Source organism: Hipposideros armiger, unplaced genomic scaffold (genome assembly GCF_001890085.2).
Source record: "Hipposideros armiger isolate ML-2016 unplaced genomic scaffold, ASM189008v1 scaffold_42, whole genome shotgun sequence".
In the NCBI taxonomy this organism is placed as follows: Eukaryota; Metazoa; Chordata; class Mammalia; order Chiroptera; family Hipposideridae; genus Hipposideros; species Hipposideros armiger.
The window spans coordinates 3,523,608-3,550,411 of NW_017731392.1; the positions used below are offsets into that span (position 1 = coordinate 3,523,608).

General features: G+C 34.1%; 1 protein-coding gene across 1 annotated transcript; it reads left to right on the top strand.

The window, feature by feature from the left end:
• The first annotated feature begins 704 nt into the window (after positions 1–704).
• Positions 705–25,402, top strand: HELLS (helicase, lymphoid specific). The gene is made up of 17 exons (XM_019638987.1): positions 705–769; positions 3,289–3,327; positions 4,518–4,742; positions 5,102–5,284; positions 5,870–6,013; positions 8,326–8,522; positions 10,567–10,663; positions 11,164–11,325; positions 12,418–12,557; positions 12,643–12,781; positions 13,947–14,030; positions 14,112–14,231; positions 15,916–16,032; positions 16,495–16,654; positions 18,561–18,657; positions 18,744–18,820; positions 23,222–25,402. The coding sequence occupies exons 1-17, from the start codon at positions 707–709 to the stop codon at positions 23,314–23,316; spliced, it is 2,139 nt and encodes a 712-aa protein (XP_019494532.1). The 5' UTR covers positions 705–706; the 3' UTR covers positions 23,317–25,402.
• The last annotated feature ends 1,402 nt before the right edge of the window (positions 25,403–26,804 follow it).

Consider the following 26,804-nt stretch of genomic DNA (forward strand, 5'->3'; position numbering starts at 1 on the left):
TTGGTGTTTTCATTTTTAATCCTCTAACTTTTTTACTTCATTTTTTAATTTACCTTATTTCATTGTCATTTTCATTTCTCAAACATGTTATCTACTTATTCTTGATCTTTTCCAACTCATGTTCAAACTGTTTTTCAACATCTCTTCCTCTCCCTTATCTTCCCTCACTAATATTTTTCCAGTCAGCATTCTTTTATTTCTACTTTCAGTTGTATTTAACTTCCAAATTTACTGAAAATCAGTACTCTTTACATACGATATCCTTGAATATTTTTAGCATAAACATGCAGTTACAGAAGATATACATAGTAATTTCAAAATAAAAATTCTATGTTTAGTTTTGCAATTTTCTCTTGTAAAATAAAATGTATTGAGGAAAGAGTCTTTGGGGAAAAGTAAAGGGCTCTGGTTACAAATAAGTTACAGTAGGGAAGTATAGAAAAGTTTCACGTTCTAAGTATAGCATTGAAGAGTTGTGGATGTGGTTGAATTGCAAGTAACATTTACTTAATCAGTTTTTTCTCATTTGTAATACCCTAGTACTCCTTAGAAAAATAATATTCTAAATCCTTGTTTTGTAGGGTAAAAATTCCATTGATACAACTGACGAGAATCCAGGTAATTTTCCTTGTTCTAGTTTTGAAGGATATGTGTTTATATTTTTGTATTAATTGCTATCAAAATAAAATGAATTTTTTTTATAGTTATGAGAAAGAAAAGAGGAAGAGAAGATGAATCATACAATATTTCAGAGGTCATGTCAAAAGAGGTAAATAAAAATAAAGGGGGAGGGCACATGAGAGCTTAGTTAAAACCTAATGTGGGTTTTTTGAACTACATTAAAGCTGTATGGACTGCTGTTATTTACTTGGCTTTTCAGCCTGTTAAGTGTTTGGAAGAAGATCATATCATCTTGTTAAAGGAGAATGAGCTTTGCCTAATCAGAAATTATAATTTCTTGAAAACTCAAAATTTTAAGAAAACACTTTGTTGTTATTCCTTGTAGAAGACCTTTAGGGAACTAAAATCACATACTGATTTCTAAAACCAGGTCCTTTTTTTCACCTTCTCACGTTACCTCATAATAGAAATTAATTAAAGAGCGTCTTCAATTATGACAAACCTTAAATGTTCCTTCAGCATATTTTAATGCGTCACATTTTTACATTAAAAATTCTAACTTTATGACTTAGAGAATTTTTCTTTTACCTGAAAATCAAGCTCTTAGAGCTTCATAAAGTATAACGCATAAAGTTTCACATAATTCTTGTCTTTAGGGTTATTCCTCTCATTCCCATTTTTTTTTTTTAAATTGGGGATTGGGGGGAGGGGAACAGTGTTGGGGATTGAGGAAGGGGAACAGTCCAGTTCTTCAATCTTAGTTGTCGAGGGCGCAACAAGCTCAGCTCCAAGTCAGTCGCACCATTCAGCTCAAGGTGCTATGTTCAATTAGTTGCAAGTGGACATAGCCACCATCCCATGCGGGAGTCGAACCAGCAGCCTCGTTAAAGAGCGCACATTCTGTCCCCTGAGCCATCTGGCCCTTATTCCCATTTAAAAATAATGGTCAGGACCCACTCAATTAATTATGAAACACCCTTAGTCTGCAGTTGAACAACACTGTTAATGAGATTTATTGAAGTTTAGCCAATCACACAGTTGTTAATTTAATTCATCAAATTTTCGTGGTATGTCTACTACAGGCGAACTTTGTCCTAAATGGATAATATCAATTAGTAAAGAAAAGTAAACATTGTCTTTGTCTTAACCTATGTCCAGTGAGAAATATATGGCAGTAAGAAACCGATTATAAGTGTAAAATTGGATGGTATTGAGCATATAGAAGGGTTCTTAACTCAGACATGAGGTTCATAAAGTTTTTAGGAAGTAGCATCTAGGTTGAGACTTATGGAATAAACGTCAAATCATAATAGTGGGGAATTAATAGGAAAATAATAAGATATAGGGAAGATAGTGGGTAAGTGTTCTAGGAAGAGATACTGACCTTTGAAAAAGTTCCAGAGGCAAGGGAGATCATGGGAAGTTCAACAAACTTAAAGTGAAATTATATTTGGTTCCAGTTGTATGTACATGAAAGGTTATTGAATGAAGCTGTAGAGGTAAGCAGTCAGGACTGTAATGAGGTTTAATTTTTGCAAGAATACTTCATAAATGGTATTGAGTTTGTTTTGTTTCATTCACAAATTGTTCTCTACAAGTTTAGCTTATCTAGTCATTTTAAAAGACATCTCTATCTGTTTCCTATATAAAATCACTTCAGCTTTAGAATATGAATATCTATACTTAAATAATATTTTACAAACACAACACACACGTACATATCGATTTAGGTGCCAGCCACTTGCTGACGTGTCCTGTCATCTTAAATTTGAGATATGCTTCAACAGTCTTGAATTTATCATACTGTTTCATTCCCTTTGTCTCTATGATATTTACTCCTCTTGAAATGCACCCTATCTTTAATGTAATGCTCTGGTGAGAAGTTTTTTCAGATAATTCTATATAACATAATACTCTTCCTAAGTCATCAGGTGACAGACACTCAGGTATTGCTTGTTCTTCATGCCCTTAGCATCTAGTAGGAACTTCACAATCAGAACACTTATTCTGGGCTTTTAAATAATTTGTGTTTACCTCTGTGCTCATGACTACAAACTCAGATGTCTATCTACAGAGGCCTAAAGTGGGCTGCAATTGAGACAATAATACTTTTGGAAGTCAATTCTTGAGTAACAAGAGTAGCCACAATTTGGTTCTAGAGCAGAGTTTGGAAAACATTTTCTGTAAAGGGCTAAAATGGTAAATGTTTTTCGCTTTGCATACTTTTGTGGGTTAACTACTCAACCCCGAATTTGACCGTTGTAGCCCAAAAGCAGGCATGGACAAACTAAACAAATAAGCCTGACTTTGTTCTAATTAAACCTTATTTATAAAAACAGGGAGTTAGTCCACAGGATATAGTTTGCCAGCCTCTATACTAGAGGATTATCGGCCATATGTGAATTTGGACGTAGTCTATTCAGATAAGCTGATTAAGAAAAAAAGGAAAATTCAGGTGTAAATACCATAATTTTTATGTGTTGCTAACTAATTCAGAATTTTATAAGACACTATATAAACTTAATTTTGCCTGAGGTACACCAATTTGAGTCCTATTTTAATTACCTTGAGGGCCCCATTTCCTCCCATAAAATCAGAACAATGAGTATTTGTTGAATGAACGAACCACATACATTGTTATTTTTTTTGGTTTTCTCAATGTTCTAGGAAATTTTGTCTGTGGCTAAAAAAAAAAAGGAGAATGAGGTAAGTTAAGATTTATAATAGATACTAAATTTAAGAGTTATATTTGCTTCCATGATCATTACCCCCCCCCTTTCTTTTAATCACTACTATACTTCTTTTCTCACTAGTATACTATTTCTTAGCCTTTAAGAAAAGTACCCATTCACTTTTCCAGTTGAATATCCGCTTGTGGCATCATTGTAAAAACTTATCATTTATAAGACTTTTCTTTTGAATTGACTTCATCCTCATTTTCACATTCTTTTTTTTTTTTTTTTAAGATTTTTATTGGGGAATTGGAGGAAGGGGAACAGACAAGTTGCTGTTTTTTGTTCTTCAGAGGATGTTGCTTCACTGGCCCAAGCTGGCACCATCATTGCGCTCTTCCCAGGCGAGGCAGATCGGTTGCCGGTTTCTGGATGGCCGCTCACTGCGGCTGCTGGCCGCTCACGCTGGCTGCTGGCTACACATGGTAGCCCATGGCAACCCACTGCCACGGGCTGCAGCCTACGCCGTCGCCGGCAACTCACTGCAGCCCAGCTCCAGGTCGAGATGTTGTTCATCATCTTAGCTGTAGAGGGCAATGTCACTGGCCCTCATATGTGGGATCCGAACCGGGGCCCTCTGGCGTCCCAAGCCAGCTCTTAACCATTGCGCCACTCGGCCGGCCCTCATTTTCACATTCTTACAATGGAGTTGTGGAGGTCACCAACTTTGTTATAAGTATTAAGGGATACACTTACAATATAACAGATAAAGTTGTGCTCATTTCGGAATTTACAGTCTAATAACGTCACACAGCTCTTGCTGGGTACAAAACAAATATTTTATAACTGTTTATTGGTTGTATTTTTTTTACAGACGTTATCCATTATAGCTGCTGTGGGTGAAGGAAATTGTTAAGAAAGTAGTTTAGTAAATTCTTGGGTAGCATTTTCTAGCGTTTTGGAAGGGAGATACAATTGTAGAGTAATTTCAGAGGTGTGTGCCTATAATCTCTAAGGGTTACTTGCAGAATTTTTTTCCCTCAATGACTGCATTTGCAGGGAATGAAGGTACAGTCTCAGGTTTTATTCAACAAGGTTTTATTTCTTCATACCTAATGATTATAAGACTGGGTAAATTTTGATAGTACTGTACTTACATTTTCTGGTAAGTAGAGGGTACCAGCATTATGTATCAAACTTCTAATTAAACTTTTTTCTTTATAGGATGAAAGCTCCTCTTCTAATCTCTGTGTAGAAAATCTTGAGAAAAACAAAGACTCAAATAGTATAATTAAAGATAGGTTGTCACAAACGGTGAGGCAGAATACTAAATTCTTCTTTGACCCAGTTCGGAAATACAATGGACAGCCGGTACCCTTTCAGCAACCAAAACATTTTACAGGAGGAGTGATGCGATGGTACCAAATAGAAGGCATGGAATGGCTTAGGGTAATGAAGTCTCAATTTTAATACAAGATAGGAGTTAATTTCTGTGTAATAACTTATTAATGTAATGTAACACAACTTGAGTTGTTCCATGTTTCACTGTTATATGTAAAATATTCATGTGTAAATAACCTATTTTCTGGTTTATTTACCCAGAGTAAATTTTTTAAAATGAAAATTATCTTATTTAAGGCTACCAACACTTTTATGGCTTGATAACTGACTTCCCACAAGTGTTGTTATAACTTAAAGTGTAAACATGTCAGTCTCATAATTATCTTGGGTAAAAATACCGTAAACAGTTGCTAATTCAATAGGCATTTATATTAGAATTTAAATACAGTGTATATTATTTTGTCCAGATGCTTTGGGAAAATGGAATTAATGGCATTTTAGCAGATGAAATGGGATTGGGAAAGACAGTTCAGTGCATTGCCACAATTGCATTGATGATTCAGAGAGGAGTACCTGGACCTTTCCTTGTCTGTGGGCCTTTGTCTACACTTCCTAACTGGATGGCTGAATTCCAAAGATTCACACCAGAAGTAAGGCGTGTTTCCTTTTGTTAAGTATATATCATTTCAAATAGTCTATTTTGTTGTCTGAATTCAATTGTAGATCTTAGTATAAGTATGTTGATTTCTGTGTAAACACTACATCTTATGTGATTTGCCTTTCACTCAACAATACCGACTTTACGTTTATAAAGAAGAATAGGTATTAGTAATTTAGCCAAAAATATCCCTGGATGATTTTCAGTGTATTGGATAATTTGATTTACCTGAGACAGAGCTAGGTAGAATTTATTCTTTAATTCTATTTATTCTTATTGTGTTTTTCTTCCACAGTCTGTTGTCTTGGCCATATCCTTACCTTAAGAGAAGTATATGATTTAGAAGTTGCTTTGCCATCTGCCTCACCTTATACTTGATTTGTTCTAATGGCTTTTTTTATTCTCCCACAGTAATCCAATAAGAATTTATTAGAATTGATTGACTCATTTTGTTACAGAAAAATAGAACTAAGATTTAATTAAATCATCTTTTTTCCGAAATGATTAATTTTATATTTTCCAAATTTATGATAAATTTTGTCTTAAAATTTGTTAAAATTAATATAAAATCTTTTAGATTCCCACTATGTTATATCATGGGACCCAGCAGGAGCGTCAAAAACTGGTAAAGAATATTCACAAACGGAAAGGGACACTACAGATTCATCCTGTGGTAATCACTTCATTTGAAATAGCCATGAGAGACCGAAATGCATTACAGGTATGAATGGTCTGTCTTCATCGGATTCTTCGTAATCCATAAATCACAATTTTCTTTATAACACTTTGTCACCATTCAGTAGCATTTCTTTAATTTTTTTTTTCATGATGGAAGTAATAGGTTGTATTGTGCACATTCCCTTGTAAACTAGAGGTTTATTTTAACAGAAAGATTGAGATGAAGGTTGTAGTCTCTAAAAAGAAAATTAAATCCTATGGCACTTTAACCTATAGCCATAATATCATTTTAAATGTGTTAGAATCAGCCAGATGTAGACCTAATCTGAATACATATAGTGTCTCTGACATGTGGTTTAAGTACATAGAACTTAGCCATTTAATTTTAATCAAGAATAGAATATATAAAGACAAACTTTTTTTAGACTATGTTACTTATGGAGCTGTGGCATAACATTTTCATAACTGTTTTTTCTTTGTATTATAGCTACTTATTTATTAGTGCCCAAGTTAGTATAACACAGTGGGAAAACTGACCTTCTCTCATTGCCTGATCCATGTTTCGGTGTTTGAACATCTTCCGTTTCTACCTATTTTATACATAGTTCTTTACTGCTTTGTTTTTCCTTTCTCTTACCAGTATATCAAATTTTACCTGTGTGCTGGTGGAACTTTGGAATATGATTTGCAGTTATGTTATTTTTTCACAGTAAGAGTGATATATACTGTTTATAGAAAAAAGCATACAGAAAGACTTAGCTCTCTGAGAATTACTACTGCTTTATTAAATAACTTGTTAATATAGAGGTATAATTTTATACATAGGATAATATTATACATTTTTTCTTGGAACTCCTATTTTAAAGTAAATAGTACAACATGAAGACCTTTCTAATTATTTTGCTCTGCCGAACCAGCCCACATTGAAACAGATAGTCTTCCTTGTCAATTTTATTTGCCAGTGGCTAGAATTTTTGTAATTTTCCCTTTTACTGAGCTTATACTGTTATTCAAGGATTCGATTTTTAGAGGAGTTAATGGCACTGTGTTGCAGGCTCCTAGTCCTGAGTAGTAGCAGAAGTATCCAAGTTCACTAATTTATTTTTCAAATACCTTATCATTTCCATTGTATTGGGTTTTTTCTTTTCTTTTGCCTCTTTATAAAGGATGCTTTATATTTTGTTTGACTTTTTAAGGTAGATGTCTTACAGCGAGAGATTATTCAGGTTACCTGGTTTGCCATATTAACAGAAAAAGAAGTTTCAAGTTATTTTTACTAAAGAAGTCATAATCTAAACATTTTTATTGTTTTATTCTGGTATGAAAGTATAAAGTAAGATACAAAAGATGCCCCATTTTATACTCTTTCCTCAATTTGCTAATCCTATTATCCAAGCATATCTACACTTGCCAGTTTTGGTTTTGTATTCCCCAGAAATATTGCATATTTCTGTATTTTTGCAAACTAAAATTAAGTTTGCCTGGTCAAGATAAAAGTGAAGACCGATATTAAAAATGAGCAACTGAAACAATTCTCATGACAACCTAATGGAAGTGAATGGATGGCTTTCTGCGAAGATAGAAATTACTAAAATTGTCTCCAGAAGAAAGGGAAAACCTAACAAACAAATAACTATGCAAGAAAGTGAGAACACTAGCAGGTTAAAAGTATCAACCTCAGGTACAGGCATCAAGAATGAAAATTCTGAGGCTGTCGTGTTGGATGAGGGTGGTCAGCTTTTACAGGGCTGTGCCATGTCCTTTAAAAGCATCATGCACCTGTCCCTGGACAGCCCTGAACATGTATGTCCTTTGTGTTCTGAAACAGAAATCTGCTTGGATCTCAGTGGATGCTCCCCACAGAAGTGCAAGCTCTTTACTATCAGTGGCTCTCCAGGGGTCTTGATCAATATCCACAACACAGGCCCAGTAATAACCAATTTAGAAAAGAAAAGAAAAAAAAGAAAATTCTAATGCTATTTAATTTTTCAGAGCACATGGAACTAATAAAAGCTTTCAGTTCTTTTTTAGTTATCCAAAGTATATCGCTGATCAAAACTTGACTATGCATTAGAAAGAAAGAACTACAGACTGACTAAAGAATGTGAGTGGAGAATCTTAAATACATAATAGCAAGTGGACTTTAATTATTCATGGCCAAGTGAGGTCTGTTTCAGGAACACATCAGTTTTGGGAAATGCATCTATCCTTTTAGTATATCAAAGGAAAACATCATCTCAATAGATAGAAATGCCATTTGATAAAATTGAACATCCCTAATACAGATTTTATTTTCAGAAATTTTTAGGAAAAATGGTGTATCATTTTAAATTTTTCCCTAAATTCCTTTTCTAGCATTGCTTTTGGAAATACTTAATAGTAGATGAAGGACACAGGATTAAGAACATGAAGTGCCGTCTAATCAGGGAGTTAAAACGATTCAATGCAGATAACAAACTTCTTTTGACTGGGACTCCCTTGCAAAACAATTTATCAGAACTTTGGTCATTGCTAAACTTTTTGTTGCCAGATGTATTTGATGACTTGAAAAGGTAGGTGAGCCAGTTATTTAACTCTTATGTTTTCCTAACCTTCTCAAAATTTGCATTCTTAGTGAAAATTAATTCTTTTCTTTTAGATAGCTGGAATAAAATGATAGCTTTTTGGCAAGTTTTTTGTGGTATATATTTTACTCTAAAATAATGGACATACATCACTGTAAGTTGAAAGGTGTACAGCATGGTAGTTCGATTTGCATATATTGTGAAATGATTACCAGAATAGGTTTAGTTAACATCTGTCATCATAGATGCAGTAAAAGGGAAAAAATTCTTGTGATGAGAATTCTTAGGATCTACTCTGTTATTAGCTTTCCTATATATCATACATCAGTGTTAACTGTAGTCATCATATTGTATATTACATTCCTAGTACTTATAAACTGGAAATTAGTACCTTTTAATCACCTTTCACAATTCCCTTTTCCCCTATATGTTCCACTCTTGACACAAACTATGTGAGAGCAAATAAGTATTAAAAGTTTTTATTTGCATTGATTAATTAAAGGAAAACAACAATTATTTAATTGAGAACAATTAAAGCATTTTGTCAAAATATTAAAATAGTTTTATAGGGCTTTTTATTGTGTTAACTTTGTGAAACTTTCACATGGATTTTTCTCATTTTATCTTCATAAAACAACCTAGGGGATAAAGGTTACTTTAGTACCTTTCTGACATATAAGAAAACCCAGGTATAAAGTTATTAAAATAAAACTGGTTAATGCCAGAACCAAAATAAACCCCAAATCTCCTAATTTAAACATAGTGCTTTTTATTCTAGAAACTGTTTAAATCTTAACTTATAGTATGAAAATAAAAAAAAAATTTTTTAAAGTTTGTAGAAAACGATTAGAATGCTCAGAATAGAAGAGAAGATAATCTTAATAGAAGTTTAAAATAATTAAGATGGAATATCAAAATCAGGAGGACAAAATAATTGGTTTACAGTTAAGGAAGAAAGTTAGTTTAATACAGAAAAAAAAACTTGAATGTTTTATTTTGAGAGTATATTCTACTTCTAGTTACCAAATGTTGGCCTAAAGCCAGGCTCTCTTATTGTCATTAGGAAACATTTATTAAGGAAAACATTTCCAGGTCATATACATTCCTACTGATTTAGAACAGGAAGGTAGAAGCTGGGAATCTGAATGTATAAAATGTGCTTCAGGTGATCAAAGTTTGGGAATATCTCATCTACTGCGTAAATGTTGTTAGCATTTTTCCCAATTGGATCTACCGACAATATAGTGATTAGACTATAAAGCATGCTTATATTTATTTACTCACTTTAATAGTTTTATTTTACATTGTGAAGAACTAGAAATATCTAGTAGATATCATTATCAAGATATATATATTTTGAATTTTTAAAACACTGGCTGTAGCAGGTCACGGTTACACCTAAAGAAAGATCATACCGCCTTGGTTTTTAGAGATAGTTTTCATTTCTATTCACTTTATTAAAATGTTTAATAAATTGTGTACCTTAGGATACAAGGGCAATCTCACTGACATCTGTCAGACCACATTGATCACCAGGGTTCATTTGGCTTACCTGGCTGGTTAAGCAGATGCCTCCTTCCCCCCTCCCAGCTCCATGTGCATCCCTCCTGAAGGTGCACACCAGATTGTAGAGGAAGAATATGACCTCCCCTGATAGAGGAGGATTGTTTTTCAGTTAAGGGTATATATGGGGAGCTGCACTCCCCTGCTAGAATCTCCAAACAAGCTCTAGAGGTCCATGTGTAAGAAAACCTAGGGTACTCAAGCTTCCAAGACTCCAGACACCTCCAAATGAGGTGCTGCATGTGGCAGTCTGCCTAAACAAAAGAGAAAAAAATATATATACCATAATGATTACTTGATTTTCATACTATTATAAGATTATGTTACTGTATAAATCAGGGGGATAAAAGTCCCCTTTAAGAAAATACCTGCCTCTTAATGCTCAGGTTACTGTAATATAAAATGTAAAACGTAAAACACGTTAATATAATTTATGTGATAGGTTAACTAGTAATCATTGCTCTTACAGCTTTGAATCTTGGTTTGATATCACTGATCTTTCTGAAACTGCTGAAGATATTATTGCTAAAGAAAGAGAACAGAATGTATTACATATGCTACACCAGGTTTGGACTTTTTACTCTGCTTACTGTGGATTCAAAATAAAAAAGGAACCCTAGAGATCAACTCTTCAGCTCTATAATAGATTTTGAAAAATAAGGGTCCTGTTAAATTTAACTTATTTCCCTACCCCCACAGTTCACATGGCTTTACAGCAGAACTCAAGTGCTTTTTGAAATTTTGCGTAACCCACCATCCCATGCAGGAGTCATACCAGAAACCTTGTTGTTAGGAGCATGTGCTCTTACCAGCTGAGCCATCCTGCTACCTGTTGGCAGCTCAGCTCGGGCGCAGCTCGCTGGCCCATGTGGGAATCAAACTGGCAACCCTGTTGCTCTGAGCTCACACTCTTAACCAACTGAGCCACTCGGCTGGCCCTTATCCTACCTTTTGAGTCTTTATATAGAAAGAAAAGAAAGGGGTACAGGGGGCTGGGGAGATAGTATTCCCTAAAAACATAGGAATGTTTAATATTCACACATGTTTATTCATGTTTAAATTTTAGATTCTAACACCTTTCCTACTGAGAAGACTAAAATCTGATGTTGCTCTTGAAGTTCCTCCTAAACGAGAAGTAGTCGTTTATGCACCACTTTCAAAGAAACAAGAGACCTTTTATACAGCCATTGTGAACCGTACAATTGCAAACATGTTTGGATCCAGTGAGGTAGAGTTTGGATTTGAAATACACTGTAAATGACCATTGGCATAGAAATTCCATTGTTGATTTTTCAGTCTTAGGGCTCATCACCTGTTCTCAGGACTTAAGAGGATGAATTTCTAACTGGAATAAAAAGTATAAGGCTAGTAGCAAAAGTTGTCTCCTAGTAATACTGTGGTCCTACCAAAATTTAAGTGATGGCTCATGCATTTATTGCTTTATAGTCATCTGGAATGCTTGTGAAGAATTTTGATTCGTGCGCCAGATTAACCTAATCATGCTTTCTGGAGATGGACTTGGACATACATTTGAACAAGTTCACAATATAGTAAGGGCTTGCCAACTAGACCAGTCTCACATATACAACTCCTTTACAGGATGTTATTGACAGCCCCAAACCTTAATAGAACATTTGAAAGAAATATCTTTAGTCACCTACCATATTACAAAGATTGAAGTGAAATACGATTATCTTATACCTGAAGATCAGGAGATCCTTAAATTTTGTTTAAATGTCTAGATTTTTTACTATATGCCATTGACCCTATGGTGTTTTTTTTTTCAAAATACTTATGGTTTTGCATCTATCTTCTGTACAACCATTAGACTCTGTTCTCTCATTTTTGTTATAATTAAAGGGAAGATCTAGTTTTTTAGCTATTAGAAACTTAACAGTAGTTGCATATTGTGAGGAATTACTTTGCAGTCTTATATAAATCCAGATACTGGATCTGTATTTCAGATATGTGGAGCCTTGTTTTAGCTCTAAGCTATTAAATCTCTTTAGATAAGTTGAAAATGGTTTTATCCATCCCTAATTTTTTCCTCTGAAATATGAAAACATTTACTCTTAATTCTCAGGTACTGTCATCAGTGTTGAAACAACTAAATTTCATATGATGGCATTTGGCTATAGATTGTGGGTCCTTGATTTTGTGACTTTGGAAATTACTAAACCTGATAATGAAAGACAAAATTGGTTCTTTCTATTTATCTGAAAACATTTTAGACATAAAAATATTATACCCCACTTTATATATTTACAAATTAAGGGTGTAACTTTTTAAACAGATATTCCTTTAATTTGTTCTCTTTCAGAAAGAAACAGTTGAGCTAAGTTCCACTGGACGACCAAAACGGCGAACAAGAAAGTTAATAAATTATAGCGAAGCAGATGATTTCCCTAATGAGTTGGAAAAATTGATCAGTCAAATTCAGCCAGAGCTAGACCGAGAAAGGTGTGAGTTTAAAAATAAAATATCCTTTAAACTGTGGGGTTTTTTTCAAACTTCTCATTTTCATGGATTATATGTTTTTTGGTAGAGCTATTGTGGAAGTGAATATTCCTGTAGAATCTGAAGTTAATCTGAAGCTGCAGAATATAATGATGCTACTTCGTAAATGCTGCAATCATCCATATTTGATTGAGTACCCTATAGACCCGGTCACACAAGAGTTTAAGGTAAATACCATTTAATAATACACTGTTTTAATTTCTGTGCCTTTTCATGTTGGGAGAAATTATCTTTTTTCGCATTGGAAGTATTGGAAATATGTTTTTTAGTAATGCAGTTGCTTTCTACTCTGTTTTACTTGCTGTCTATTTTAGAGAAACCTTTAGTTGTCAAACTTTTTAGTATTCCCTTTTTAGTTAGTTTTCACCTTATCAAAATCAATCTGGCTGCTCATTGTTTAAATCTCAGCAAATAGCCACAGCAGAGAAGCAAAAAGTTGATAATGAGTTGCAGGCTTTCAGATAAAATGAAATTGCTTTCTTGGTCAGTTGATGGAAAAATAGCACAGTATTAAAAGAAATCAGTTCTTAGTAATTCTCAATAACCCTATTTCATACTAGTTTGCAGCACAGTTTCTTATCCCTGGAAACATTATTTTGGGGCTGGTATAATTCTTTGTTTAAAAGATGCTGCCCTGTGGACTGTAAGTCATTTAGCAGCATCCCTGGCTTCTGGCCAATAGATGGCGGTAGAATTTTTCTCACCCAGCTGTGACAACCTAAAGTGTCTCCAGACACTGCCAAATATACCCTGGTGGTTGGAGGGCAGAATGGCCCATATTTGAGAACCACTGCTTTACAGTTTTTCATTTAAGTAAGGAAGAAGATAATCTCTGACAAGGTAGTTTATATTTACCAGAAGGTTAAAATTTTCTTAACCTTCAGTACTAGGTTGCTTATAAGCATCTATTTTTTTATTTTTTATTTCTACTGGAATTCTAGTAGTAATTTTCATGCATATTTTGTTGAAAGTATACTCAGCTATAAAGAATAAACCTCAACATAGATATAGTAAGTTTGACCTTATTGTTCTCATACAAAGCTTTGGGAGAAGTGTGGGGAGGATAGATCAAGGTTATACTTAAACTGAAATTTGTTTTTGTGAGATTGTGGGTTTTAAATTCTAAAGTATCTTTCTTAGAGGAAGAATTATCTTGTGATAAAAATGGTCAAATACACAAATAACAAGGTCAACTTTTAAAGTTTTCAGTTTTATAACGACTCATTTGTCATTGAAGATTGAACTGTTCACTTGGTTTTTATTTTGAAAAAACCAAATTATTAGTGATTATCATGACTTTTTCTGTTTTTTCTTTTCTTGCCCAATTTTAAGGTTGATGAACACTTGGTAACAAATTCTGGGAAATTCTTAATTTTGGATCGAATGCTGCCAGAACTAAAAACCAGAGGTCACAAGGTGGTACTTTAGGATGGATTTTTTATTGTTTAATTATTATTTATTAATCGGTATAAATACTAAGATATATTTAAATTTCAGGTGCTGCTCTTTTCACAAATGACAAGAATGTTGGACATTTTGATGGACTACTGCCACTTTAGAAATTTCAACTTTAGCAGACTTGATGGGTCCATGTCTTACTCAGAGAGAGAGAAGAATGTAAGGCTATTTCATACATACCAAGTTCTTTTTTGTAACTACTATCTTGATTTCTGAAGTAATATTCAAAATAGACCCACAAATTGATAGATACAAAAGACCAAAATCACTACAGCAGGATCCAAAAAAAGCATTTTGATTTAGTCTTAGTGTTTCTCAAATTATATAATACATCTCCTGGCACCACCTCACTTAATAATACTCTGCTTAGCCACCACTGTAACTATATTAGGATAACAGGATTTTTTTCTCCTTTTTGGCTCTGTCCTCTATTCCCAACATTTTACTGTGAAATTTTCAATAATAGCAGTTGAAAGAATTTTACAGTAGCCACCTGTGAATCCACCTAGAACCTGTCATTAAAACTTTATTCCTTTCTTTTATCACATACCTGTGATACAGCAGCAATTCATTCAACATTCCATTCTTTTTTGGTATATTTCAAAATAAATTACAGGTGATACTCCTTTCTAATTACTTCAGCATATTTTATCTCTTATGTAGGTAGTATGTACATATTTTGAAGGCAATAAAATAAAGGATACATTTCCTGAGTTTTGATGAATGACTATGTATGTGTGACCCAAGCTCCTGTCAAGGTATAGAACATTACTATCAGTTCAGAAAGGTCCATCATGCCCCCTCTGAGTAACCCACCTTTCCTGCCTTCCCCGTCTCCTAGCCAAACACTTTTTTTGTCACCAATTTTTGAGGGAGGATGACCTAGACTTTTTTCCTAATATTTTTCTATTTTCTAATATGTTTTTCTAATATTACATCTCCTGTAAGCCTCCCTTGTGATGTGTGTGTGTGTGTGTGTGTGTGTGTGTTTTGACAAAATTAACATCTCAATAAAAGAGATGCTTAGAAAATAAGTTAACATGAGCATATGTTTTATTGAATTTTTGTGTAGATCTGAATGATTGATTTGGCTTCCCTTGGATTATGTCTTTAATAGTTGTAATTAAAAATAATTTCTCTCCTCAGTATTTTTGGTTAAAGCTTCTTTCTCTTGCTCTCTGTTATGGTTTATCATAGTGAAAAATACAGGTTAAAATCAGTGAAGAGAAAACTTGCATAGGTGCAGTCCAGGAGAAACTAGATGTGAGCTTTCTAGTGGAGTTACACAAACAGGACTTAATTCTCCCAGCAACAGTTTTTAACAACACATGTGAAGTAAACCAGGGAAACTCAAACATGGCTAAGGCTTGGTATCCAGGGTTTTTATTGAGGGTCAGTCAAGTAGGCATGGAGCCCCTGTGTGACTGGTCTGCACTGTTCAGTCTCAAGCTTTTGAAGGTCAAATTGATAGAGCATGTCCCAGGGCCCCAGGTTTTTTTGTCACAACCTCGGCAGTGGGATTTGCTTTTGATTTTTTTTGTTTCATGGGAGGTGAGTCTTGGGCAATTTTCTCTTTCCAGAAAATTGGTCTTTTTAAACTTTTATGGCTTCTGGTGTTTTCAGTATTTATTTACTCCACATTAAAAGACCTGTGGATGTTGAAGAACTCATACCCAGATTGAAGAATGCTGGCTTGTTGTGTTTATAAACCTTGGCACACCACTGCCCACCCCCTTGCTTTCCTGAGTATAAGATGGCTGCTCCACATGTAGCACCATATCCACATTCCAGGCAGGAACAGTTTGTTTCTTAATTCCTGTGTTCATGTCCTTTTTGCTTTTAGATGCACAACTTCAACACAAATCCAGATGTGTTTATCTTCTTAGTGAGTACACGAGCTGGTGGCCTGGGCATTAATTTGACTGCAGCAGATACAGTTATCATTTATGATAGTGATTGGGTAAGTTGCAAGTATAGCAGTATGTTCACTGTCTTTCCATTCCTGAATTTTTAATCTTTCATTATACACTTTACAATTTAATTTATCTGTTTTGAAAAGATATCCATTTTAAGTAAAAATCATTGATCACGTGTTCTGTGTGCTAAGACTTGAACATGATCTATCAATAAAGTCACTCTAGGGCCGGCCGAGGGGCTCAGTTGGTTAAGAGCTCGCTCAAGAGTTTGAGCTCTGAGCTACAGCGGTTCGATGCCCGGCCTGAGCTGAGCTGCCAACAGGTGGCAGGATGGCTCCACTTAAAATAAATAAATAAATATAGTCACTCTAGAACTAGTCTATAAATTGCATTAAGGCTGTTAAAAGTTTTTAATTTGACCATGATGTTGACTTTACCCACATAGTATGAGTTTAAATCATTTTAACCTTATATTGTTAAATATTATTATTTTTTTTAACTTTAAGAATCCCCAGTCTGATCTTCAGGCCCAAGATAGATGTCACAGAATTGGTCAGACAAAGCCAGTTGTTGTGTATCGTCTTGTTACAGCAAACACTATTGATCAGAAAATTGTGGAAAGAGCAGCTGCTAAAAGAAAACTGGAAAAGTTGATCATCCACAAAAGTAAATTCCAGTACTTTTTTGCCTCAGTTGTATATTATGTGTTGTGAATTTTTGTTATGTTATTTTCTTTATAAAAGAAATCAGTGCAGCTTGATTAGTGCAGGATTTAATAAATAGGCAGTGGGAAATTCGGAGCTGTAAAGACCTAAGTTGGTGACCATATACTTAAGAAGAACATTAGTGCGTGTCTAGATGAGGAACAGAGAAAAGTATCACAGATAATTTTAAAGTATCGTATCCTAAATATGTCACAAGGTTTTTCATAATGTTAAGGTTTATTATTGATAAGAGATTTGCCTGTCAAAAAGATTTAAGAAAACTTACAAGGCTTTTCTTGCAAGCTCATTTTATTAAAATAGTACATTGTTAAAGGTGTATTGAAGTAATGCTATAAAAAAATTACCTGTATTTACTTTGTTTTGAACAACTTTCAAAAAATATTTTACTTCAGAATGCCCTTTTCATACTTTCAATCATAGTATTTTGTAAAATACAGCATTTTTTAATCTAGAAAAGATTCTGAGTAGGGAAAGAGAAGTATATGAGGCTTGGGCATTTTATGTTGTGCTCCCTGAGATTCCTTGGAGAAGATCTACTCTTTTTCATTTAATATAAAATTATATTTAGATAAATAACTTGATGGCTACCTTCAGAAAGGTTGAAAATCATCTATGTAAGTTGTGAAGCATAGAGAAATGAGAATATCTTAATGTTGAAAATCACCATCAATTTATGTTACTTTTCTACTTGTAAATACATTAAGTCCTAACTTAGAGTTGTTGATAAGTTCTGCGACTTTAAGCAAAGTGACTTATATATAACAAAACCAGTTTTACCGTAGGCTAATTGCTATAAACAAGAGTTAAATTCCTATGGCATGTCATCAGTGTTATAAACAAAATGATGTTATTCGAGGACCTCCTGTACTTTCTTCAGTGTATCTGGTTTTGAGGGAAATGTGGACTAGGTTTTGGACATCTTTAATTTGACTTAATGGAACATTCAGATTGTAGTTAGATATATTGCTTTTGGAGTAAGAAAGAATTTTATCCTGATAAGATTTTGTGCAAATTAAAAAAAAATTTTATGTGTGCTGCTTTAGTAATTTGATGGAAGTATATTTTGTTCATTGACTATAGTTAAATTAAGTTTATAGTTTCATTTTTCCAAGTTCTGTTTTCAGTATTTTGAAAGATTAAAATTTTAAAGAACAATTTGAAAGGAATTTTAAAAATATTGACAGTGTTTTATCAAGGTATAAAATACATACAATAAAATAGCCAGATTTTAAGTGTATAACTTGATGTGTTTTGACATACATACATATACACTCATGTTAACAGTCCTCTAGATAAAGTAACAGACATTTTCATCATCCAAGGTTTCCTCATGCATTTCTTCCAGTCATTTCCCTCACTAGAAGGCAACTACTATACTGATTTCTGTCATAGTTTTTATTTTAACTTCATACATGGATTCATTTATATGTATTTTTTTGTCTACTTGTGTTCAGCATAATTTGAGATTCATCTATGTTGTATGTATTAGAAGTTTGTTGTTTTTTTAATAATTGCTGAATACTTTGTTTATCCATTCTTCTGTTGTTTAATGTTTGAATTGTTTCCAGATTGTGAATCTTCTATAGGTGTTTGTAGACATATGCATTTATTTGTTTGGGCCTTAGGATATGCATATGTTTACCTGTAGGAAACTACCAAACTTTTCCCAAGTGGACATACCATTTAACACTGTTATCAGCAATGTGTGAGAGTTTTGATTGCTTTTCTTCTTCAACAACACTTGATTTTATCTGTCCTTTTTAATGTAAGAAATTCTGACTGGTTTGTAATGTATTTTGGTTTTAAAAGTAATTTTGAATGTTGAATTTCTTGGAAATTTTCTCTAGATCATTTCAAAGGTGGTAAATCTGGACTAAATCCATCTAAGAACTTCTTAGACCCTAAAGAATTAATGGAATTATTAAAATCTAGAGATTATGAAAGGTAAGTTGTTGTTGTTTTTAATTTTAGAAAAATATAATACATGCTTTTGATTTATCATATAGACCTGAATCTTTTGTTTTCTATAGGGAAGTAAAAGGATCAAGAGAGAAGGTCATTAGTGATGCAGATTTAGAGTTGTTGTTAGATCGAAGTGATCTCATTGGTAAGTATCTCTCATGCTTTTATTTATTTATTTTTTGTTTACGGAAACATCAAATAAGTAGAAAGAAGAGTATAATGTCACCCCTATGTGTAATTCATTCAGCCACCGTAGTTTACAGCATTTAGCCAGTCTTGTTTCATTGCCATTCTGTTTTGTCAGAATCTTAAAATTATGACATTTTACCCATGACTTTTTCATGCATCTTTTACCAAGAACATGTTTTCAAACATAGCCACTATGTCACTGTTACATTTAAGAGAATTGGTACTAATACCCAATCCATATCCAGATTTTCCTACTTGTCTGAATCATTTTATAGTTTGAATCAGGATCCAAATTTCATTGATGGTTATGTCCCTTTTCTTCAGTAAAACCCTCCTCACTTTATTTATTTTTTTAAGATTTTATTGGGGAATTGGGGAGGGGACTAGCCAAGTTGCTGTTCTTCAATCTTCATTTGTAGAGGGTGCCAGTTGCCATCTGGCTGTCCGTCGGCAGCTTGTGGCCTCTTAAGTTCAAGGTGCTGTGTTCAATCTTAGTTGCGGGTGGGCGTAGCCACCATCCCATGCAGGAGTCCAACCTGGCAGCCTTGTTGTTAAGAACACATGCTCTATCCACTGAACCATCCGGGTGGCAGCTCAGCTCAAGGTGCCGACTTCAGTCTTAGTTGCGGGTGGGCAAAGCCCACCATTGAATTGAACAGGCAATCTTGTTTTTACGCCAGCTGAGCCATCCTGCCACCTGTTGGCAGCTCAGCTCAGGCACAGCGTCACTGGCCCAGGTAGGAATCGAACCTGCGGCCCTGTTGCTCAGAGCTCCCACTCTTAAGCCAACTTAATCAATTGAGCCACTCGACCGGCACAAAACCCTCCTCACTTGTTTTTTCATCCCACTGATCTACTGGATGGAGAAACCTGTTATGTGTCCTATAAAAAGACTTTTATATTCTGGAATGGGCTGATTTTTTTCTTTTCCTCCCACCCCCTTATGTTGTCCTTAGACTTTTTCCTCAGTCAACTTATTTTCTGTGAAGTAAATAGCTTTATAGTCTTAAATACATCCAAGTTCCATGTCTTAGGAATACCAGTGCTTTGTTCTCATATTTTAAATCATACCAGAAAGGTACATAATCTCTGCGTTGTTTTTTGTTTTTTTGTTTTATTTAGCTAAGATTGACCAGCAGATTCAGGCTAATCTTAATATTATAGTTTCCTGTCAATCTTTTATTTATTCAACCTGATGAAACCATCCGTTTATTTTATTTTATTTTATTTTATTTTAAGCTGAGCCATCCTGCCGCCTGTTGGCAGCTCAGCTCGGGCCGGGCATCAAACCGATGTTGCTCAGAGCTTGCACTCTTGAGTGAGCTCTTAACTAACTGAGCCACTAGGCTGGCCCGAAACCATCCGTTTATGATGATTGTTTTCAACCATGATTTCCTAAAGGATTAGAAAATGGTGATTTTCTTGTTCTACCATTCCTTTATTGGCTAGAATTTATTTATAAGAACTTTTCCTGATCAAGTCTTTGGTTACTCTGAGATAACAATCTATACAGGTGAGGTAGGATGAATTGCTTCTTTATCAATTTTTAGAATAATCAATTGATGCCTACAGTGGTGACCATAAATTAATTTGAAAACATTAAAACTCATTTCCTAATTTATAACATTATGGATATCTGTGCTTTTGATTATTTATGTGTATAGTGTCTATATGGTGGAGATACTATATAATAGTATGCTACTGTCCAGCTTTTCCCAACTCTACGTTCAGCAGTATGTTGGTATCTTGGTATTAATGATTGTGGGAATATTTAATACCATGGAAATAGGAAAAAAACTACAAACCAGAGCCCTTAGGGGGGCTGGGAAAAGCTAATTGTTATACATATACCAGCACACCACTAGGTATAGTGTCATGTGTTTAAGTTTCAGATATCTCTTTAAGACTGTTTTTTGTCTTCTTACTAGTGAATTGAAAGAATTTTTTACATATTGTAGATACAAGTCCTTTATATTCTCCCAGCCTGTGGTTTATCTTTCCTACTGTCTTAGTATCTTTTGAAGGGCAAAAGGTTTTAATTTTCATGAGCTCCAGTTTACCTTTTTTATGTCATTGTCATGATTTTGATATTTGATATTGCCGAACCCATGGTCATGATGTTTTCTTGTAATAGTTTTAGCTCTTACATTTGAATTAATTTTAGGGTAGATTATGAGGTAACGGTCTAGTCATCTTTTTTGCATGTTGTTATCCAGTTGTCCCAGCATCATTTTTTGAAAGATTATTCTTTCCCTTTCGAATTGCCTTGGCACTTTTGTTGAAAATGAATTGATCATAAATGTAACCGTTTATTTTTATACTCTGAATTCTGCCCCATTGATCTTTATGTTATGCTAGTACCACACTGTCTTAATTATTGTAGCTTTGTGGTGAGTTTTGAAATTTGGAAGAGTGAATCCTTCAATTTTTATCTTTTTCAAATTAGTTTTAGCTATTCTTGGTTCTTTGTATGTTTATATGTGTTTTATATTCATATAGTTCAGGGTAAAAAAAACGATAAAACATTATGGTCAAATCTTAAATACATTATCAAATAAAAATCAGCAGTATAAATGGTATGAAAGGATAGTGTAACATTTGAAAGTATTAATTCATATTAACTAAATAAAGGAGAACTAGATACTGAAAACCCACTTGATATAATGTCATAATCACCCTAATAATCCTTAAACTAGACACAGAGAAGAATGTTCTTACCTTATAAAATGTATCCATCTAGGAAACTACTACTAAAATCAGGAGCATTCAAGGATAACAGCTCTCACTCCTACTGTAAATGAACATTTTAACTAATGCTATGAAATAATTAAAATAGACTAAAGGAAAAAATAGTAAGAAAAAGGGCTCACAATTATAGATGGTGTAATTGTCTCCAAAGTCCAAGGAAATCGAGAAGTTTTTAGAATAGAATTTAAGAAGGTTACTTATAAATTAATTGTGTATCAGCAATAATTGTTTAGAAAACAAGATCTTAAGAGCTATAACACTATAACAACAATTCCTTTAAGGCCTTATGGAGAAAATTATGGAACATTAAAGGACATTAACAGAAAGATTAAATAAATGTACAGATTTAACCAAATTCATAGATATGAATGTTTAATATTAAAAAATAAGTCAGTATTACCCAAATTAACTTACATCCTATACATTGATCTTCTAATTAAAATCCCAGTATGACTTTTTAAAAAACTATGACAGGCTGTTTTTTAAATTTTAATGGAAGAGTAAAGGACCAACATCCAAGACAATTTTGAAGAACAACAAAATAGTCTATACCAGGTATTAAGACTTTTTAATTAAGTCATAATAATCAAGACTGTTGAATTAGCATGTGATAAGAAATTAATTAGTGGTCCACCAAACTTGCCTGGAAAATCAATAAATGGTAGAAATGGCATTTCTCCAACATGAGAGGGGAAATTCTTCTTGTTTAATATATGATGCTGGGAGAATTTGTAATCAACTGGGAAACCTCATACTATACTCAGGAACAGATTCTAGATAAACGAACACTGTAAGTAGCCAAAACCTAAATGTTAAAAGCAAAACCTTAAACTTAAAAAAATAGAAAAATATATGTACAACTTTAGGGTAAGAAAGGAATCCTTAAACAAGGTAACAGAACTCACAAACTAAATAAATTGTAGGTTTTAGTACAATAATTTAAAGACGTCTATAAAAATAGACAACACCATAAACAGATAAGGGAACAAACCACAAAAATTAGCAACACATAATAGATAGGAAGTTATCTAAACAACAAGCAAAATGGATAACATATGAGCGTGCGATTATGAGGAAAGGAAGAAATGGCTGACGAACATATGAAGATGCTTTAACCTCCCTAGGATTCAGAAAAATGCAAATTAAAACCAGTAGAGAGTTTCTTCCACAGCTGTCAAGTATATTAAAGGTCTCATATTGAAAATGGGAGTGTATATAAAGATAAATTTTCATGGTGTCTTGTTACCCAGCTTTTAAAGTAACCATGTTTGGGTTTTTGGGGTTTTTTTAAACATCTCTGAGAACACAATTCAAATAGGTCTGTATTTCTCTGTATCTATGTGTCTTAAATTCAGCAGAAGTTATTTTGATTTAGCAAACTGATGTTTCAGTTTGTGTGTTCCTTGGAGGCCAGTTATAATTGTAATAACAGAATAGTATATTTTATTGCTTTTGCTAATATTAACTGTTAATGATTAGGGAATAAAGGGGCCCACATTTTTGGCAGATGACTCATTTCTCATAACATATTGGACATCTTCTTTAAGGTTCCTCTTTAGGCTCTTAACTTTAAAAGAAATAAATACTTCTTTTAATATTTTTCTCTCAGATCAAATGAATGCCTCAGAACCAATTAAAGAGAAGATGGGGATTTTCAAGATATTAGAAAATTCTGAAGATTCCAGTCCTGAATGTTTGTTTTAAATTGGAGTTAAAGAATGTCTTTTTAAAATTCTTGTTTACATCTACAGATTTACCTATATAGATGTTAAAATCCAGATTGTCCACTTTACTTTCGATTATATCAGATTATATGATGTTACATTGCATAATTAATAGGTGGTAATTTTCTGAGCCTTATTAAGAACAAAGAAGTATTCACATTAAGTTTAGACTTGCAGTTAATTTTTCATACTCAGTAGTACTCTTGGGTACAGCCTAACGTGTACATAACCACTGCCAGATATATACAGTCTTCCTGTGGAAGTTGAATGTCTTCTCCCCCTCATTTTCCCTCTTTATCAGTTTAGGTCATGGGTTTTTGGTGCTTCAGTTATGGAGTAGGCTTTTGATGGGGGAAAGATTGGGATTGTGCTTTCTGTTTAAGTAAGAAATTGTTTGAATTTTTTAGAGTCTATTTCTATAAAATAGTTTACCAAATAAATGTTCATTATAAGATCATTTCATCAAATTATTTGTTCAGAAAAAATGGCTTAGGTGAAATAATGATAGCAAAAGTCTTGACTGACATTGTGATTCACTACTATTTACCTGACTTAGTTTCATTTATTACTATAAACACGTCATATAAAAATTTCAGCTGAATATTGAGTTCATGCAAAGAAGGCTCTGGAAGAAACTGACAAAATCCCAGAAGCTGGAAGTGGCAATATATCATGCAAAACAAGAATAGAACAAGCGAGATGAAACCCTAAAAATTTATATTGTAATAGGGAGGTAAATAGTACCAGAGAAAACAAGGCCTAAGTAATGCAAAATCCATAACAGAGGAGAATAAAATGGAAACCATTTTGCCCTGTATGTATATAGGCTACAAGGAAGAGAAATCCTGAATGCTCCCTGAGCCATACATTTCTGTGTAGGTGTTTGTCATGGAAAAATGTCATTCTGCTGGCGTGTATATTCAAATGTGGGTTAGATTATCTCCACCGTCGGGTAGTATAACTAAAATAGGACTTGGAAGAAAAACTATTTTCAATATTCAAAGAAAAGAACAAACTACAGAGCACGGGTTTTTTTGTTTGTTTTAGTGGAAATGTTTACCAATCACAGTCATGCTTACTAATTAATCATTGTAACCTTAGTTGCTTAGTAGTTAAAACTTTGACTCTTAAGTCTTTTGTCTTACATTCTCCCAAATGACTTGCATGGTGTGTTCACTTCAGTCCTTACATCTCTAATACCTACTCCCGTTGTACCTTGCTCCCTGTTGGCACTGAGATAATAAAAATGGGAAAAGAACTTTTGAAAGTTGCCACCACTGCATTCTCCATAAGCCTACTAGTACTGCCTGTGTAACCTCCTTTCCTATTACTGTGGGTATGCTGTCTGTCCTAGCTAATACTTTATTTTTTATGGCATACTTGAAAAGTCTGCATTCACCGTTTTGTTTCTGCTCTTCCTTTTTTTTTTCCTGAACCTAGTTCAGTTGGGTTTTCATCCCCACTGCTCCATTGGAACTGTTCTTAAGGTTTCCAGTGACCTCTGACATCATTTTACTTTTTTAGCAGCATTTCATACAGTTGTTTAACCTTCTCTACTGAACAATTTCTTTAGTTTGCAAGGTTTTTAGCAAATACATTTCCCTGGTTTTCTTTCCTAATTCTCTAACTCAATTTTCTCTGCTATTTCTTATGTATTTAACCCCCAAATATTAGAATGTCCCAGGTAGGACTTGGGGCTCCCTTGATGGTGTTTTCTCATTGCTTTAAGTACCAAATATGTGGTGATGGCTCTAGATCTCCAGCCAGAATCTTTCTCCTGAACTCATGTCCAACTGCCTACTTTACCTGGTTGCCTAGTAAGTCAAATTATCCTAAATCTTATTAACTTGTAGTTCGCCAGCCTGTTGATGATATTACCACCCATGCATTTATTTTTAGCTTCCAAAATCTTTTGTTATCTCTGTTCTCTTGTGTTGGAGGTTTAATGCCTCTTCCATCCTCTTATTGTTATTTGCTTCCAGATTGTAGTAAGGGACCGAGGGAAACAGATGTTCTTATTCCATGGTATTGAAACCAACACTCCCTGCCTCATCTTACATAAAAAAGTATTCTCAAACCAGACTGTCTTCCATTACTTGATCATATTATCATGAAAAATATTTTATTAGTTTTATTAGATTCAGTGAGTCATTCTTTCATATTAGGCAGGTCCTGAATGTGTTGAGAGGTATAGTGATACGTACTTGAACATTTCCAACCATTTCAAAGATTTATTTTGCTTTTAAGATTCTTTTTAAGCTAATGCTGCTTATGATTCCATTTGCTTTATTAGCCAGTGTATCCACAAATAACATACTATGTTTTTAATACTTCATCAATGATGGTTACAAAATCAAGTGCAAGGAATCATGGGTAAAATTAAAAACTTGTTCTTCATTTCTTTGGAGCCACTTGTTATTACTTGGGTTACAACTACTGCATTCAAAGAAGATGTAACTTCTTGTCGATCTAGTAAAGCTTGTGTTTTCATTATACACATTTTACATTCCTAATTTGGCTAATAATGTTAACTCTATACAGTTGATTAACAAGATTTTCAGGCCAGCTGAGTGGTGCGTTGGTTAAGAACTGGCTTGGGATGCCAGAGGGCCCCGGTTCGGATCCCACGTGAGGGCCAGTGACACTGCCCTCTACAGCTAAGATGCTGAACAACAGCTCAACCTGGAGCTGGGCTGCCCTGAGTCGCTGGCGATGGTGTAGGCTGCAGCCCCTGTGGCAGTGGGTTGTCATGGTCTACCGTGAGTGGCCAGCAGCCGCCGTGAGCGGCCGTCCAGAAGCCGGCGACTGATCTGCCTCGCCCGGGAAGAGCGCAATGATGGTGCCAGCTTGGGCCAGCGAAGCAACATCCTCCACAACTAGACTGAAGAAACCAACAGCAACTTGACTGTTCCCCTTCCCCCGATTCCCCAGCACTGTTTCCCTTCCCCAATTCCCCAATAAAATCTTTAAAAAAAAAAAAGATTTTCAAAATGAATTATAAAAGCAAATGTTTACAGTTTCTCACAATTTACATTTTTTACTTAAAATTGGCAAACTAAACTTAAAATACCTTATGTTATAGTGTAATCATACTGTGCGGGAGTAGGACATGAGTTCAACAATGCCAAAGAATTAACAGCCAGACAATAAAAAGTCTCTAGGTGTTCCTTGGTACCAACATAATTTGCAAGTATGAGCAGTAAATTACAGGTAGCTGTACTTTACAGTACATGGTAAAGTGGTTGATCATTTGCATAATCTAGAATGTGCTTGTGTAAGTTTTGTTTAGATTTGCCTGAAATACTTAAAAACTAATTTCTGAGCTATGTCCACAGGTTCCAGTTTGAGAAATGCAGACCTAAATGATAAATTGCTGAAAGTCATGTTTCTGGGTCTTTGTTTCTTCCTGAGTCTTATTACTTTTGAGATTCCTCTACATCCTTTACTGGCTTGCTATAATGACAACCA

What these genes read in the sequence shown, in the direction of transcription:
- HELLS (XM_019638987.1), top strand. Translation starts at nt 707, where the DNA reads ATGAGAAAGAAAAGAGGAAGAGAAGATGAATCATACAATATTTCAGAG. An exon ending in CAGAGGTCATGTCAAAAGAG is followed by an intron (nt 770 to 3,288) that starts GTAAATAAAAAT and finishes TCAATGTTCTAG; the next exon opens with GAAATTTTGTCTGTGGCTAA. An exon ending in GTATTTGATGACTTGAAAAG is followed by an intron (nt 8,523 to 10,566) that starts GTAGGTGAGCCA and finishes TTGCTCTTACAG; the next exon opens with CTTTGAATCTTGGTTTGATA.